Source organism: Crinia signifera, chromosome 6 (assembly GCF_055691185.1).
Source record: "Crinia signifera chromosome 6, ASM5569118v1, whole genome shotgun sequence".
In the NCBI taxonomy this organism is placed as follows: domain Eukaryota; kingdom Metazoa; phylum Chordata; class Amphibia; order Anura; family Myobatrachidae; genus Crinia; species Crinia signifera.
The window spans coordinates 222,382,003-222,399,034 of record NC_139222.1 but is presented as its reverse complement, the minus strand read 5'-3'; the positions used below and the strand labels follow the sequence as shown (position 1 = coordinate 222,399,034).

Sequence of the window (17,032 nt, the reverse complement as noted above, 5' to 3'; positions counted from 1 at the left end):
TGTGACTGTTCCAGATTGTCAGGACTATGGTATGTCAGGTTTCATTCTATAGTATGTCAGCTACTTGATCTGCTTTCACCACACAAGTAGGATAATGGGTCTCATCAAAAACACCCATATGTCATTAACTACACACATTTTTTAGCAATAGGAGTATTAAGGATAATCTCTGGAAGCACACAATTGATGTCCCGCAGCGCAAATGATGACAAGTTGGGGCACCGATTCTGTGGGCGCTCAGGGGTCCGAGCATCCACAAAAAAAACTATGAGCTCCCACTGGCCTGCAACCTCCCAAGTTCCACTGCCAGGCCACATCCACCTGCCGATCCGCGTCCGCTGCACCCACACCGCCGAACCTGCCGCCTGGGACACGCGACTGGCACATGCGCACCCGCACACACAAGACGATGCCTGGCACCATCACAAAGCTGCTGCTCTGGCGAGCAACAGCCATCGGGCAGAGTGCAGCATGCGTGCTGCCCAATGTGTGCTCTCCCTCTACACACATTGCCCTCCCTGTGCAGCAAGTGTGCCCACAGTGGGAGACAAGCACACCACCAAGTGCCATGTGTACAGTGTGCAGCACTAGCCACGATCAACATGTGTACATCGTGACCCAGGACCGCCCAGGCCAGCACACTGCATGGCCACACCCCCTCCCCAAATGACATGCCCCCTCATGAGGCCATACCTCCCCGAGCACCCCCCCCCCCCCCCCCCCCAGCAAAAACACAAATCGGCACCCCTGGTGGGGTACTGACAAGTGTGAGGAGGCTTGGAGGATATAGTACCCTATGTACTTAATAAATGTGCTCATAGCTTAGTGTTTTACCAAGCCTTAGAATCAGTAAACATCGAAGATAACTTTAAAACTGATGCAATGCTTATCAGGAAATGTGTGTAATGGTTCATTCACTCATTCAATTGCATAAGTATTAGAACTATGTAGTAGACTTGATTTTAATGCCCTTTTGTGTACAAGCATTCGCAGCCATTAGCAATGATTCCAGATGACCTATTGTATATCTGAATGGTAAGTCATCAGTTAGGGTCACTGCAAGCCATTAATAATCACCACCATCCTGGGAAGCACTTACCTCCTCTGACATGTGCTACCTGCTAGTGTGCACAGCTGCTCACACGCCAGATCTCTGCTACAGTATAGTTGCTTTGGCCCATGTGAGCGGTCTTGAAGTGACCTTATTGAATAAGCAGATTTAATTCTTTAACAATTCAGCTGTTCAGCCCTCTGCTCGGAATGGCATTTGTCTTTTTGTATAAAATAAATGACCTTGCAAATTATCCAAATTACAGCCTCACTGTGAATACATTTTATAACAACAAAACTCACGCTCAGCAAGTTACTGAACCCGAATGTTCTCCTTTCTGATCATACTGCTGTTTTATGCATAACTGATAGAATTCTGATGGCAGAATCCACTCAGTGCACCGTCTGAAGATGACATATCTATATACACGGAATGGGATCATTTGTCAGACTGCATTTAGGTCTACAGTCATTAGGTCGACCCCACTAGGTCGACTGGCAGGAAGGTCGACCTGACTTAAGGTCGACATGGGCCAAGGTCGACATGACTTAAGGTCGAATTTGCATAAAGGTCGACATGAGGAAGGTCGACTGGTCATAAGGTCGACATGGGTTTTTCACTGTTTTTTTATCCGAATGTCGACACAGTCGACATGGACACAGTTGGCAATGAGAATCGGACCCTCGCATCGCTCGCTTCGCTCGCAATGCTTCGGGCACGGTGCCTCGCTGCGCTCGGCACACTATTTTATTCTCCCACCACGCCCTAGTGGATGGTAGGGCATGAAATACCGCCTGTCGGCACATGTCGGCTCAAAAAACAGTGAAAAACCCATGTCGACCTTATGACCAGTCGACCTTCCTCGTGTCGACCTTTATGCAAATTCGACCTTAAGTCATGTCGACCTTGGCCCATGTCGACCTTAAGTCAGGTCGACCTTCCTGCCAGTCGACCTAGTGGGGTCGACCTAATGACTGTAGACCTAAGTTCATTCTAATAGATGACCGCATCCCATATACACATATCGGTACTTGTGTAGTTTCACGGCGGCTGTTACGTAGTCAGCGTAGCGTCCCTGTCAGAATGAGTGTAGTGTTCCCATGGCCAGCTTATTTAAAAGTAGTGTAGTGTTTCCGCGAGCGTCCCTGTCAGAATCAGCATAGCGCAGTGTTCCTGCGGCCGCTTAACGCATCCCTGTCTGACAGCGTCCCTGTCAGAGCCAGCATACTGTTCCCGCGGGCAGCGTAGTCAGTCAGCAGTACGCAGTACATGTACTTTGTTAAGTTGCTTTGTTATTATTATTATTATTAACTAAGATCCAGTTACCAGTTAATACATGTCATCATTACTGTCTCAGATGTATGATATGACAGGTGTGAATGTGTTCCTGAAACACCCCCACTATCCACGCCAGCCCGAAGCATGGCGAGCGCACAGAGTCCCGCGAGGGGACGTGTTACGCGTCCTCCCAACCTTTTCATACCCCCACTATCCATGTCAGAGTGGAGTTGATATTATAAAGTGTGGCGAGCCACCGAGCCTGAAGTATGGCGAGCGCAGCAAGCCCTGTGAGGGGACGCGGATTACTTTATATGTATTCCGTGTCCGCTTATCACGCTTCGGGCTCGGTGGCTTGCTGCGATCTTTGTTTCTGTGCAGAGTAAATACTAGCTGCATTATTTTTACACTGCAATTTAGATTTCAGTTTCAACACACCCCACCCAAATCTAACTCTCTCTGCACATATTACATCTGCCCCACCTGCTGTGCACATGGTTTTGCCCATTTTGAGAACAAATTTGTACTGCGATCAGATCTGAATAAGGGCCATGATCTGGACTTACATGACAAATTTTTGCTACTTGTTGGGCGTGCAATGCTGATCCTTGCGAACGAACAGAAAAACATTGATTCCTTGGATTATACCGCCCTGTTATTCTGGCACACAGGGGCCGATTCAGCATCAGTTGCAGTTTACTAAACTAGCAAAACTACAACTGCTTTCTTTGGCATGCTGGGGGCCCCAGCACAGGGTTAAGGCCACCCAGCATGAAAATACCTTGCAATCATAATCTAATTGCCATCGCATCATAGCGATTAGGCTAGACCCCCACCTTCCCAGTCTGGCTGTGAAGGCAGATGAGGTGCTGCCATGTTTAACATCGCAGTGGCTGCTTATTATGTCACGCAGCCACCTGAAAGCGGTCCGGATGTGCCTGCATTGGCTGGGCCATGCCTTATAAACAACTGAAGCGCTACCTTGACGCCCGCTGCTGTCATTAAAACTGTGATCACATCCTTCTGGGATGCGGATGCACTTTGAACTTCACAAATGCATGCTGCAGCCAGGGCTGCCATCAGAAACTGTGGGGCCAGGGACTGACAAAATAGGTAGGGCCCCCCAGTGTTAAGGGCCATACACACTACAGCGATCCCACTGGCGGCAGGGGGCGGCATCGGCAAGTGCATACACACTTCCCGATGCCACACACGAGTGGGGAGACAGCGGCAGGGGAACAAAGGTCATGCTGCAGTATGGCCATTGTTCACTATGCGAATATGCTGGACGAGGGAGGGGGTCGTTAACGAGGAGCGTGTGTACACACTGGACAATATTGTTCACAATATTGTTCAGTAAGCCCTTTCTGAACGACATTGTGACCAATATTATCCAGTGTGTATGGGGATTTACAAGTGTGTGCAGGCACAACAAATATGGACTACCTTAAGAAAACAAAAAAACATTGTTTACAGTGTTTCACACTAAATAAAAATCTGGTTCTGATGCCAGGTTTTTGTTTTGTGAGTGTGAAACACGGTAAACAATGTTTTGTTTAAACACACACAAACACTACCAGCCTCAGGCAATGTTTTACAAGATCAGAGAGCCAGCACCGCCCCCCTCTCCCCTGCTGTGAGTACTAAACAATTACCATCACACATAGACATCGAGTGGGCAGGTGGGAGGACAGATGGCCACATGCTGCTTTCCCTTCTCTGGTCTTGGGGATGGCGCCGCGGTGAGATGGCGTCAGTACGTCACTTTGCGGCGCCTGTGGAACGGTGGGGGCGGGGCTTTCCCCAGACAGCTGCCTCTCACTCCCGAAGATAACAGGACGGCCGCGGCCCGCTGCAGTTAAGCGGCGCTGGTGGCCGTGCTCAGCTGTTTATAAAAGGGGGTGCTGGCAGCCATTTGTGCTGCAGAGAATAGAGGTGCCGGACCCTACCCTCTGTCAGAGCGGCAGGACTCAAGTACCCCCAGACCCCCCCCTGTCGGCGGCCCTGGCTGCAGCCACTGTACATGCGCATAAGTGCAAAAATTGCCTGATTGTGAGTTTTGCACTTCTGCACCCATATACTGAATGGTATCTGGTCCCTGGGTCGACAGTCACTAGGTCGACATTACCCTAGGTTGAGAATGACAGAAGGTCAACACAAGCTTAAGGTCGACATGTACATGGTCAAAACTAGACATAGAAAAACCCCAATGACTATCCACATTGTGCATATCGACCTAGTGTGTGTGTCAACCTAATGACCCTGTCGACCTAACTCCATTTCGAGCTTCAGTCATGTCATCTTTCATGCATGTCGACCTTCAATGGTCGACCCAATGACTGTCGACCTTCCTCTTGTCAACCTAGGGAACGTATACCCCCCCCCCCCCTTGAAGTGCCCTGCAGTGTTTCCGCTCTGGGCTTCTTACAAAACAGTTCATTATGTATATATGCATTTATATATAGGGCAGTAGTACAGCTACAAAGTCATACCTCCCAACTGTCCCGCGTTCCGGTGTCACAGTGTCTATTTAGCTATGCAGAGGGGCGGAAAACGTGGGCATGGTCTGAGGACACAACATCCATGAGACCACACCCCTTTTCATAGGGCACACACCCCCTTATGCTCCTCTGCATCGCACCGATTAGCGACACAGATGTTGGGAGGTATGACAAAGTCACATATATTAAAGTTATTAAAACAACATTTGTTAATCATTGTTAAAAAGGAATCTATAAAATTAAAACATAGGAGTATTCTGATACAGGTTTTAATGTCAAGAAAATAAAACTGGCACATGCATACTGAAGAGAGAATTTATCAATGCAAACACTGTTACTGAAAATGGCTTAAACATAGGAAGGACAGCTGCAAAACCTGGGGAAAAAGAAAATGTAATGTAACCCATAGCAACCTGATTATTAAGATCTGATTGGTGCAGCAACTGTTTCTGTACATTATACCAGTTTTCAGAAATCAGGAGGGAGTTGCAGGTCCACAGTTATGCAAAAGAAGATGACACATTTTCATCTTTGATACTAGGGGTCAGAGATTCACAGAATTCCTATTTGTATCCATGAATATATTTTTTCTCCTATGGCTCCTACTGTTATGTTTTAGCTCTTTGCCGATTTGTCTGCACAGATATTTAGCTCTTTTCCTCGGCCTCTGGGCTGTGAAAGCGTTTGGCCACTGCAGTGATGAGTGCCGCTCCCTTCCCGCTCCCATCCTCAGACAGCAGAAATGTCACATCACATTTCGGCGACAGTTTCTTCACCGTCTCCTCTAAAATCCTAGAGAAACTAAGAAGACAAAAATATAATAATATAAAACACTATATAAATATATCAATATGCACAATGCTACAAACCCATAACATAAACCAAACATTGTTATGTCATCATTCATTGCTATAGTCTCCTTATTGGCCTTCCCCAATACAGACTCTCACCACTACAGTCCATCATGAATGCAGCTGTGAGGCTAATCTTCCTAGCCAGACGTTCATCGTCTGCAGAGCTACTCTGTCAGTCACTTCATTAGTTACCTGTATTCTACCGTACTCAATACAAAATTATTTTACTTACACACAAAGCCATAAACCAAACTACACCAACATAGATCTCTTCTCTTATCTCAAAATATCTTCCAACCCGACCTCTACGCTCCTCACAAGATCTGCATCTCTCATCCACACTTATTACTCGCTCCCATTTCTGATTGCAGGACTCTCTTCGAGCTGCATCCAAGCACAATAAGACTCTCCTCCAGTCTCCAAACCTATAAGCGTTCTCTGAAAACGTACCTCTTCAGGTAAGCTTATCAAATTCCAGAACCAGCCACTTAGGTTTCAGTATTCAAATACATCACCGCCCTTCGTCGCCCCCCCCCCGCCGCGATGCTGCTGCATATGTACTAACATATGCGGCTGGCATCGCGGTGCCGGAGGCCCCCCGCGATACCTGTACTCTGGTGTGCGGGGGGTCTCCGTCACCTCCCTGCCGCCACGCTCTCCCCTCACGCCGGGGACAGCTATGCATGCTGTCCCTGGCGCTTCCTCCTCCCCCCTGCAGCCGGAAGGATGTCCGGCTGCTTCACTAGGGGGAGGCAGGGCTTACCTTCCGGGGTCCAGGAGGACCCTTCAGGAAGGTAAGCCAGAGCGGCGGCGAAAAGAAGCCCATAGGCTTCTATAGGGTATTGCCACCCAAAGGTGGCGATACCCTTCAGTGCGGTATCATTTTTGATGTACTTCCTAGGAAGCAATGATTCTTATTCCAAATGACATATATGCAGCATTCGCCACACAAGACATGCACTTTGTGTGCCCATGTCTATACTGGATATCTGCAGGTAGACTGGTTCTTTTGTTTGGTCTTGTGTAGCCACCTTGACCAAATATACCCAGTGTAGTAGATCTGATAAGCTTCCATAACCATGTCTATTTTACTTATATCATGCACATCACTTTTAGAGCGGGGATTGGGGATTCAACATTAAATTTTCATTTTTTAAGTTGTTTATAAACACAGAAGCTCTTTACTTGAGTAATTGAAACTGTCGGTCTTTGGATTTATTGTAATATTATGGTGTATTAATGTAAATTGTCTCAAAATTAAGCACAAATCCAATTCTACAAAAGTTAACATTAACATTATCTAGGAGATATATTTAGTGTGCCCAACCCTGAATATAATCGTACATTTGCAATGCGGTTTATCTAGATTGTACCCCTTTCACATCGCAAAAATAACCCAGGTCAATCCCACGTTGTTGCTGGGTCGACCCATGTCTCTGTATGGTGTTAAAAATGCCTTTTCAAATTTCCCGGGTCCAGCAACCCAGCCTTCTGACCCGGGTTAAAAGAAGGGTTAATCCCGTTTCGGACCCGGGTTGCTGTGCATTGTGAACGGGTAACTCGGGTAGAGCGACCCAGGTCCCATTCACACTATGGAGGAGGCAGCGCTTGAGGACAGTGTCAGCTCTAAGCGCTGCCTCCCCCCCCCCCCGCCCCGATGATGCTCCGCCCCCTTTCTGACGTCAGATACCCAGCTTATTGCCGGTTTGCGGCGGGGGACTAACATTGCAAATGCTGGGTCGCTCCCAGGATGGGTCGTGATCAGTGGCGTTTTTTACCTCCAGTCAAAATCTGCCATCACCAGTAAGCCTAGTGATTGCAGTGGCTTTGGCTTCCTATTGGAAGCACTATCTTCTTATCACTTGCTATACTGTGATCGGCAGTTACAGCTTCCAATGAGAATCCTTTCTGCCAGCACTGTTGTGTTTCTAGGACTGCAGCGAAGCACGAAGAACGGCAGGGGCTGGGGGCGGTTGTGCATGCTCATATTCCCCCAGCCAACCATAAGCTTCCTCTATGGGGTGTATAGAAGGCAGCCCATAGAAGTTAGTGCGCTTGCACATGTCCGCTGTCAGAGATTTGGGATTTTTTTTCCCCCGACACTGACTGTGGCTTGCATGCATGAGCACCAATTACTTCTTGAATTGCATGGTTCTCCATGCATCAGAGTTATTCAACATGAGGCCCTCCAGCTGCTGTGGCATTATACATCCCAGCAATGTCTGCAGCATTTTTTTAACGTACGGTACTCTAATAGCAAAACAGTGTCATGGCATGCTGTTATTTGTAGTTTCACATCAGCTGGAGAGCTTTTTGTTGACCACCCCTGCCATGCATTGTCACTGAAGATGCCCATATATTACTGCCTACCCATTAAAATCAAATGATACTTTATTACATGGATCAGTGATGCTCATTTTGCAGATTACTGTGCAGGCATACTTTGCCATATGTTAGCCTTATAAACCATGATCTTCAGCCCTTTATAACTTCCTTATGGTCACCGTACGTGCAATGTGATCAGCTGCTCTTTGAAAAATAATGAATACAACATTACCTTACTGAATATGTCAAACAAGTCCCAAACATTAAGTAAATCCTGATTGATTGATTGATTGATTGATTGATTATATGTATTTAATTATATTGATATTGCTTTATCACTTACTGTGGATGTAACTTATACAAAGTCCCATCAACACCAACTGTAGTCTTGAGATGGTCCAGACCGCGGTTTTCTCGAATTTTATCGACTACAGCAGCCAAGCCGGCCCCACATAGCTTCGCTGCTCTCGCTGATACTGCCCCACAGACCTCCTTCACAATGATACTGTCATCACATGTACTGTCTAAGCCAAGTTGCTGGAGGATCTTTCTCACCTGGAGGAGAGCCAGGCGATCACTGCGTAAGATATAATAAATATAAGTAGTATTTCGTATATTATCTATACACAAAACACAAACTGTAATATAATAGCATCTCCACACTTTATATAATGTTGCAGTAATAATATAATATGTTAGAACCTCATCCTTTTTAATAGAGGCACAGGATAAAATCGATATCTGGATGACTTACAGACAGTTGGCCAAATGTAGTATCCTCCGCTTTTGGCGGCCGTGTGGGATGCCGGACAAAATCAGAGTTTTTTTGTTAAAGGGGCATTTACACAGCATGGTTTTGCCTTGTAAATGATTGCCCCTTTAAAAAAAAAAACCTCCAAGTTCATCTGGTATAATTTAGCCTAGTTGATACCAAAAGGTGGATGTGCAGCAGGTCAACATTGCCAAAAGGCCAACATGGCAATGATGAACACATGAAGCGGTCAGCACAAGTTTTTTAAGCTATCTCCTATTTAATTGCCTTTTTCATGCTTCACCATTCCCAATTGGAGTCCACGTGGATGGTAAAGAGTAGCATAGCGAGCAAATGTGATACAATCATTTGATGTCGACATGCTCATGTCAACATTACCACCAAAAGCTTGAAAAAGTCATGTTTTATGTGTCCATGTCGACCATCCGCTTGTGTCGACATTTTATCACTGTCAGCTTTTTATCAATGTGAACCTTATGCATGTTGACCTTTTGCCAATGTCGACCTTGTGCATGTCAAAGTTTTGGTGTCGACCTAGACATTAGGGGGGTATTCAATCCCCGACGCTATTTCCGACAGGGGTAATAGCAGCAGGCGTCTATTTAATGCTGTCCTTCTCGACAGCATTGAAGAGGAAAGATGACAGATTGGACCCAATTTTAAAAGCAGACGGATATCGACAATCCATGGCCATTTTCGCCGTCACGCTCCCTTTTCGCCGTTCGGCAGACGGAACACTGAATCCTGCCTGTCGTTAAACTGGCGAGCGGTCCGAAAATGGGCCAGGGTCCCGTCTGTCGGATTGAATACACCCCATTGTCTGTGAGTTGATCCACACCCAATGAAATACATGCTTAGCCATTGGGTTCCAATGCTTCTTCACTAAACACCACTGTGCTTGTCCACCATATACGGTACCTTGACCATTGTATATCTTTTACAGATACAATAATGATGATAATAACAATAACCTTTCAATCTGAGACAAAAATCTGGTTTCAAATATTCCTTTCGTCCTCAGTCGTTCAGATATTTGTCCACGAAATAAGAGGCCGCCTTTGGTTAGGTCAATTAGAATCTGTCTTACAATTTCCCCAAGGTACATGCCACTGGTCATCTTTTCATAGCTATATGAAATAAAAGTATACAATTAATTAGATGAGGTAGAGCAATTTACTAAACAAGCCTGTAACAAAACTGTAAGCACAGCTCTAAACAAATCGCATGATCTAAAAATAGCAAATAAAAATGTTTCACAAATATATTCTCCAGCTCTTGAGAGAGAGAGATAAAGAGAGGGAGGTTTTTCTATATCTAATTACCCCTTCACTGCTAATGGCGAGTCAGACTCACCCTCTACATCCTGCCTAAAACAGTTATGTCTGAGACCCACACACCCCTCATTATAGGGGTTACAGGAAAACCCACCAATCACTGCCACCTGAGTTTTGTTTTCTTGTTGAGCCAGTTTGCTTTCAATGTGCCTCCTAGGTATTGACTCTTATAGGAGCTTCAAATGAGTAGTATACAGTGGCGTAGCTAGAAATTTTTCTCCCCTGCCCAAAAATATTCTCACCGCTGGCTGAGCTGACAGGCGACCCAGGCAGCAGTGAGCGCTGAGCTGGTCCCGCTCTGTGCATATCATATGAGTGGGGACACAGCACAGTGCATATTGAAAAAGCGGGTCCCTGTCCCGTGCATAGGTAATGAGCGGACCCGCTCATTACCTATGCACGGGGTGAGGACCCGCTCATTCAATATGCACTGCAATGAGTTCCCGCTCATTAGATATGTACAGGGCGGGACCAGCTCAGTGCTCACTGCTGCCAGGGTCGCCTGTCAGCTCAGCCAGCGGCTCCCGCCACAGACACCGCTCCCCTGAGCCACCGCTGGGTCTGCCACATATGTAGCTACGCCACTGGTAGTATACATTACTAAATTTTAGTTTTGAAACCTATAAAAAATCCTAAAGCAAAGATTGGGAAACCCTAATTTTAGTTTTAAGATCCTAAAAATCCTGTGCCTTATGTAATGAGCATAAATAGCAGGGCTAGGGTTATGCTCCATTTATTTTTAACCCTTTGAGTGCCAACATTTGTTACATAGATTTAAATAAAAAATGTGAAAAAAAAAGTCTCTATTTAATATATAAGGTAAACATTACAGGTCATTATGATGAATAAAAATGTTTTCTTGCCAATTTTCACACCTATTTTGACAAATTCACTTGGCACTCAATGGGTTAAAGCCCTTTTGTATTTTCAGAACTTCTCTAGTAATTATTGTTTATACAAATAGTAACCAGAACAGGTTGTGCAAACTGATTTACAGACTTCATTGTCTTGTCTGGCAGGAGGCTGAAATAACATGAATCGCCTTTTCTCTATAATTACAGATAGTAACCATAGCTCATTAGAGCAAGCCAGCAGCATCCTGAACCGATGGCACAGCCTGGAAGTGCCGAACCGGATGTATAAGGACGTGGAACGCACACAAGGCAGAATTGCATCACTGTGCGTCCCACTCCGGTACCCGCACTGCAAAAACCATGTTGACCTTCACATTGTCGACCTAATGCTTGTGTCAACCTTCTGACCCTGACGACATTAGGCCTGTCAACCTATTTCATGTGTCATCCTAAGCCCTGTCAACCTTTAGGAGTCAACCTAATGTGTGTCGACCTTTAAACTGTCGACCCTGTGACCCATACACCTTGATTGGTAGAGGTTTATATTAAGAAAAGGGAGGGGGTAACACCGCGCTAAACAATACACTTATCAAAGAATTACTAATATTAGAAGTGCCAATTGGGTAAAAATGTAACATACCATATTACACAAAGGGGGCATTTGGTAACAAAATAATAAATTTTTGTCCAGTTCATACGGTACCGTATTTATAGAGTCCACTGATTAATGGGTCCGTTCCTATAGTGTCTCTATTAATCAATGGACCCATTAATCAGTGGACGGTACCGTATGAACGGTATTGTATGAACTGGACAAAAATTATTCCTCTATTTTTTTTTTTTACCAAATGCCCCTTTGTATAATATGGTATGTTACATGTTTTTTAATAAATAATCTGTTACATTTTTACCTAATTGGCACTTCTAATATTAGTAATTCTTTGATAAGTGTATTGTTTAGCGTGGTGTTACCCCCTCCCTTTTTTTGTCTAGAAGGGGGCTGACTACCCCCTATTTTTCACCGCAGCTTGGCAAGGTACCTCATATCATTTGGGCCCCCCACACCAGTTGGTAACTTGTTACCCACTACCCCTCCTGAGGTTTATATTAGCCTGCAGACATGCTGGTTGCTAAATACCTTGACTAAATAGCTGAGCTGGCCTGTACTTTGCTGCCTTGATCTCATTTGACATGAGCAGAGCCTGCTTACAGGCAGTTGTGGATTAGTATTGTATTAATCTTCCCCAATGAGCGTGGTATACAGAGTCCCATAGGAACAGGAGTGTTAGTACTTTGCAACACTATCATAGTAACATACAATTGAAAAAGGATCTTCACAGGCACCCTATACAGCAGAGAGGTACAGATTTGCTTCTAGAGCCATGGGTAAGGTGTTACACTATGTTATATTGCTTATAATACTGTATATGCTTCATATCAAACAAAACAAGATGTGTCAGTTGATCCAGTTATTGAAGTGAGTTTTACATTTTCTTTATTATGCATTCTATCACAGTATTCAAAATGAACATAACTTTATTCTTTCAACTAATGGACACACTCGCCTGTGGCATCCTGCATCGGGGCAATCCAATATCTAATGATAACAGCATAGTTGATTTTTAAGATATAATTGTGTTTACCTTTGTTTACCAGGATTGAGGGACTTTTCATCCACCTGTATGTCATATAGTGTCTGAATGTCAGACAGGCAGCCATTATCTCCAAATCCTCCCCATTCTGTATTAATACACATTTTCCCTTCATCTCCATCTATAAACTCAATGTTCTTCATTTCCTCCATGTAACATACATTGCTTCCAGTACCTGGTGAGAGACATTTCCCTCAGATCGTCTAACAAACACACGATGCTATTATATGGAAATATTCATGGTGGTCATAATAATAATCATTAATCATATATATTATTTCTAAAATCAATAAATGAGGTATAATTTTAAATGTTAAGTTCCCCGCTTCTGACCAATTGTTAATTTAGAATTGCACATTGTATTGTTTGTCTCAAAATCGTAGTTAAAAATTTACTTTTGTAGCATTCACATACAAAATTATTGCATGGGCCACCTAGTAATAATAATAATAATAATAATAATAATAATGTACAGAGTAGTGTGTAGCTTGATCTAACAACCAGAATGTCACTATTAGGGAGACTAATAACACTTTCAGACCGCACAAGGGACACGGGTTATTGCCATGTTCGTGGGGCTTAAACACGGGTCAAGGTGCAATATGAAAGCGCCACAGCCAGAAAACCCGTGTTTAGCAACATGGCTTTTCAACCCTGGTCTTTACCAGGGTTGAACACGGCTCTAAAACGTGTTTGTGTGCGGTGAGAAAGGCCCCGACCCATGTCATAGTGTGAAAGGGGTAATTTAAAAGTCTGACATGGCTCGCCACAAGGACAAACCCGTGTTCAAAATGCAGGGTTGGACACAGGTTTCCAGTCTGAAAGTAGTATAAGTAATTAGTACATGGCAAACTGTATTCAGCAGATTTTTTTTTGGGGGGGGGGGGGAGGGGGGAGAGGCCTTCCTTGGTGTACATCGGTGCATCTGAGTGTCGTAAAAAGGCTACAAGTGGGTGTCTCACTCTTCAAACAGCGATTGGTGCATCTTTAGACCCCCATTGGTCACACTACTGTAACTCGTACCTGTGCTCTGGCAGCTGCAGATTCTCTGCCTGAATATGGCTGCGTATGTGAACAATTCTCTGTATAAAACACTACCAGTGGCCCTCCCATAACACGCTCATAAGACTGGCTGAGTCACCACCCTGTTATGCCCAAAAATGCAGAATACAATTTCAATATATTTCTCCCGTGCGCCTCAAATGTTTTAATCTGTGCGCGGGGAAAATGCTCCACAGCATCAGACATCAAGGTAGCCCTACCTATAAATCTTCATCTCTGCAGTGCCATCATAGCTGTCCCCATCATCAGTGCACACTTGTACCACTATCATCCCTGGGGCAAGAGATCAGTCTGAAAATAGGGCTAGATAGGTGCATGCAAAGCTCTGCATAACCTACAATTCCAGCTGAATTTGTTCTGTGCGAGAATGTCCCATTACAGCCAGGTAATTATTTATTTGTAGTTTACAGTTTCTTATATAGCGCAGCCTAATCCATTGCACTTTACAATTGGAAACAACAGTAATAAAACAAACTGGGTAATAACAGACCGACATAGAGGTAGAAGAGCCCTGCTCGCAAGCTATAGATAAGCCCCCAAATGCAAGCGGTGATGCACTGAGTTATCGTACGACTCCGCATTGCCCATAGTTGTGCACAGTTGGTTACACAGCAAGAATATGTAAGGTACAGTCTGCCCAAGGACTTGCAGTACACATTGCATCAGCACACTATTGGCATTCTCTGCATAGCAATGATAAACTCCTTTACCTGCAATCAGTCCAATCTCACAATTTGGATCTTCATATCCACAAGTCATCATTGTCCCCACAGTGTCATTGACGATTGCTACAATATCCAAGTCAAACTCCTACAAAGCAGAATAGAAATGTATAAAGTCAGTATACACATGATGGCATTGGAGTACAACGGATGAGAGGTTGTTTGTGGAGGTGGTTTCTGCACAGGAAGAGGATGTGCTGCTGATTTAGGGCAGTAACACAGGTGATCTCTGTGTAATCCTGGTGAAGCGTTGGTAGGAGCACAACTTACTAACGTGCTGGTAGAGAGTGGGAAGCCCACACAAGCTGTAGGGAGAATCAGACTGGAAATCACATTTTGGAACTTACTATTTGTACATTTTTTTCAGTTGAAACCCCAAACTGGGGTATAAAGCAATGTGCCGCATGTACACATATTGGGGGGTTCAATCCGGGATTCCGACTGTCGGAACATCCCAACATTTTCGGCGGAATAGTCGGAATTCAATGTTCCGACTGTCGAGTGTTGGAAAGACTGTGAATTGTCAGAAAGGCTGTGGATTGCCGGAAAACAGGTGTGAATTCGACAACCCACGGCCATTTTCGACAAAACAGATCCTACTTTTCAAAAAAGTCGGATCTGACACCCTTCAATGGTGAGTGCTGATATGTCCCCTGTCGAGAAATATCGGCACAGATTGAATACCCCCATTGTATCAGTAAAGCACGGTACATGAAACATACTTACATTCCTTCTCTTGATGGCTTCCCGCAACATATCTACTATATCCTCTCCTTCACAGTCCGTAGCTTTGAAACCTTTTGTCCATCCAACCAACGTTCCCTACAGAACAATTTAAAATAAGTAAACAAAAAATATGGAACAATCCCCCAAATAATACAAGTATACTGTATTTATTTTTAACATTGTGTTTATAATTTTGCACGTTTTACACAATAGGACAGTGGTTCCCAAACTGTGTGCCGTGGCTCCCTGGGGTGCCTCAGGACACATGCAGGGGTGCCGCGGCTTGGTTGTGCAGGACCAACTCAAATTATTAATGGTTAATTATTTATGAGCAAAACCAGTGCTGGTGGCTGCCAATGATAGAATGTGTACAAACAGAAACAAATCCTGCCCTTTACCACATAACTGCCGCTAAGAATCGCATATAAACCCAATCTAAATATTTTTTTTTGGACCTAGGGGTGCCGTGAAAAAAATTCTGATTCTCTAGGGTGCCCTGAATCAAAAAAGATTGGGAACCCCTGCAATAGGACATTGAAAACTGAGATTTATGTCTTACCTGTTAAATCTCTTTCTTCGAGGACGTCAGGGGCCACAGGGATTACATTGGGTAGAGAGTGAGGTCACGACCTTTCCAGCACCAGAAAGGATAAAACTTCTGGACTGCCCAGAGACAGCCCTGGCTCCTCCCTCCTCTACCCCGCCTCCTAGGCTAGCTTACTTTCAGTTTTTTCCAAAGCCAGGCAGGAGACAAGATAGAAGGAAGAGAAACCCATACAGTAACACATTCAACAAATATATGTGTGTGTGGTTGCTCAACAGAGGAACCATAACTGTGACATGTATAAGTACCTCAACAAAGGAACTTTTAACTAAGTTCACTCAACGGAGGAACTATGAACTTCAATACCATGAAGCAGGCGCGGCAGGGAGGGATCCCTGTGGCCCCTGACGTCCTCGAAGAAAGAGATTTAACAGGTAAGACATAAATCTCAGTTTCTTCTGCGGCAGACGTCAGGGGCCAGAGGGATTACATTGGGATGTCCTAAAGCAGCCACCTAAGGGTGGGGACGCGCCTGTGCCGCGGCCAGTATATTCTGGACGAATGCCGAGTTCTGAGAGGCAAACATAACAAACGCAAAAAAGCGTAAGAAATCGTTGGCAGACGACCAAGTTGCCGCCTTGCCAAGTTGCTCTGCCGTTGCACCACCTGTAAAAGCCCGAAACACACCCACAGATGTAGTGGAATGAGCCCGTACCCCTGCAAGAACGGAGAGTGAGGTGAACAAGGAATCCTGCTTGATAAACGACCGCAGATATCGGCTGGCAATAGTCTGCATGGTAGCAGACCAGCCCCTCTTATGAATTCTCTAGTGGATAAAGAGAGAGTCAGATGGCCAAAGTATTACAGCGTGATGTACATAGTCGTGCAAAGCACAGACCATCTCCAGTTGATTGCTGCCCAGGAGAGACCGCCGGCCTACAAAGGGCAGGGATCACTATCTCCTGGATGACTTGAAATTCAGGAACCACCTTGTGAGGTGTAAAGTAACGTTTCAAAGAATCCGTTCTATGAGATTGAAAGACTATGAAAGGCGATTGACCTAACAGAGCCTACCGGGCAGACACCCAGCAGCAACGGTCAACAGGAAAACCGTTGTCCCAGTTAGCCTGTAAAGAGCCCTAAAGGGCCCAAAGAATCAGAGAAAGATTTTATCAAACCACCATGTTTGTAACAACCAGAGGTTGGATCTGCAGGACCCCCTGCAAGAATGAGCGGAGATCATACCACAGAGCTCATAGGCTGTGGAATACAAAGGAGAGAGCTGAGCCCTGTTGCTTTAAAGAAACAGGCGGAGGCCAGCCCCCACTACTTCTACCGAAAGGACAAAACCCTAGAC

The 17,032-nt window shown here is 45.0% G+C and overlaps 1 protein-coding gene across 12 annotated transcripts in view; it reads right to left on the bottom strand.

The window, feature by feature from the left end:
* Window positions 1–5,271: 5,271 nt before the first annotated feature.
* LOC146007221 (hexokinase HKDC1-like) overlaps window positions 5,272–17,032 on the bottom strand; it is a 43,264-nt gene continuing 31,503 nt past the window's right edge. For 9 of the 12 annotated variants that reach the window (XM_083145573.1, XM_083145572.1, XM_083145574.1 and 6 more), the window contains 6 exons: window positions 15,132–15,227; window positions 14,394–14,493; window positions 12,613–12,796; window positions 9,753–9,908; window positions 8,353–8,586; window positions 5,272–5,631 (listed from right to left, as the gene is read on the bottom strand). In XM_083145573.1, coding sequence (XP_083001699.1) covers window positions 5,478–5,631; window positions 8,353–8,586; window positions 9,753–9,908; window positions 12,613–12,796; window positions 14,394–14,493; window positions 15,132–15,227 — 924 coding nt within the window. In that variant the 3' untranslated portion in view covers window positions 5,272–5,477. The remainder of the gene's footprint in view (window positions 5,632–8,352; window positions 8,587–9,752; window positions 9,909–12,612; window positions 12,797–14,393; window positions 14,494–15,131; window positions 15,228–17,032) is intronic. The other 3 variants (XM_083145576.1, XM_083145583.1, XM_083145581.1) reach the window with 3 other exon arrangements.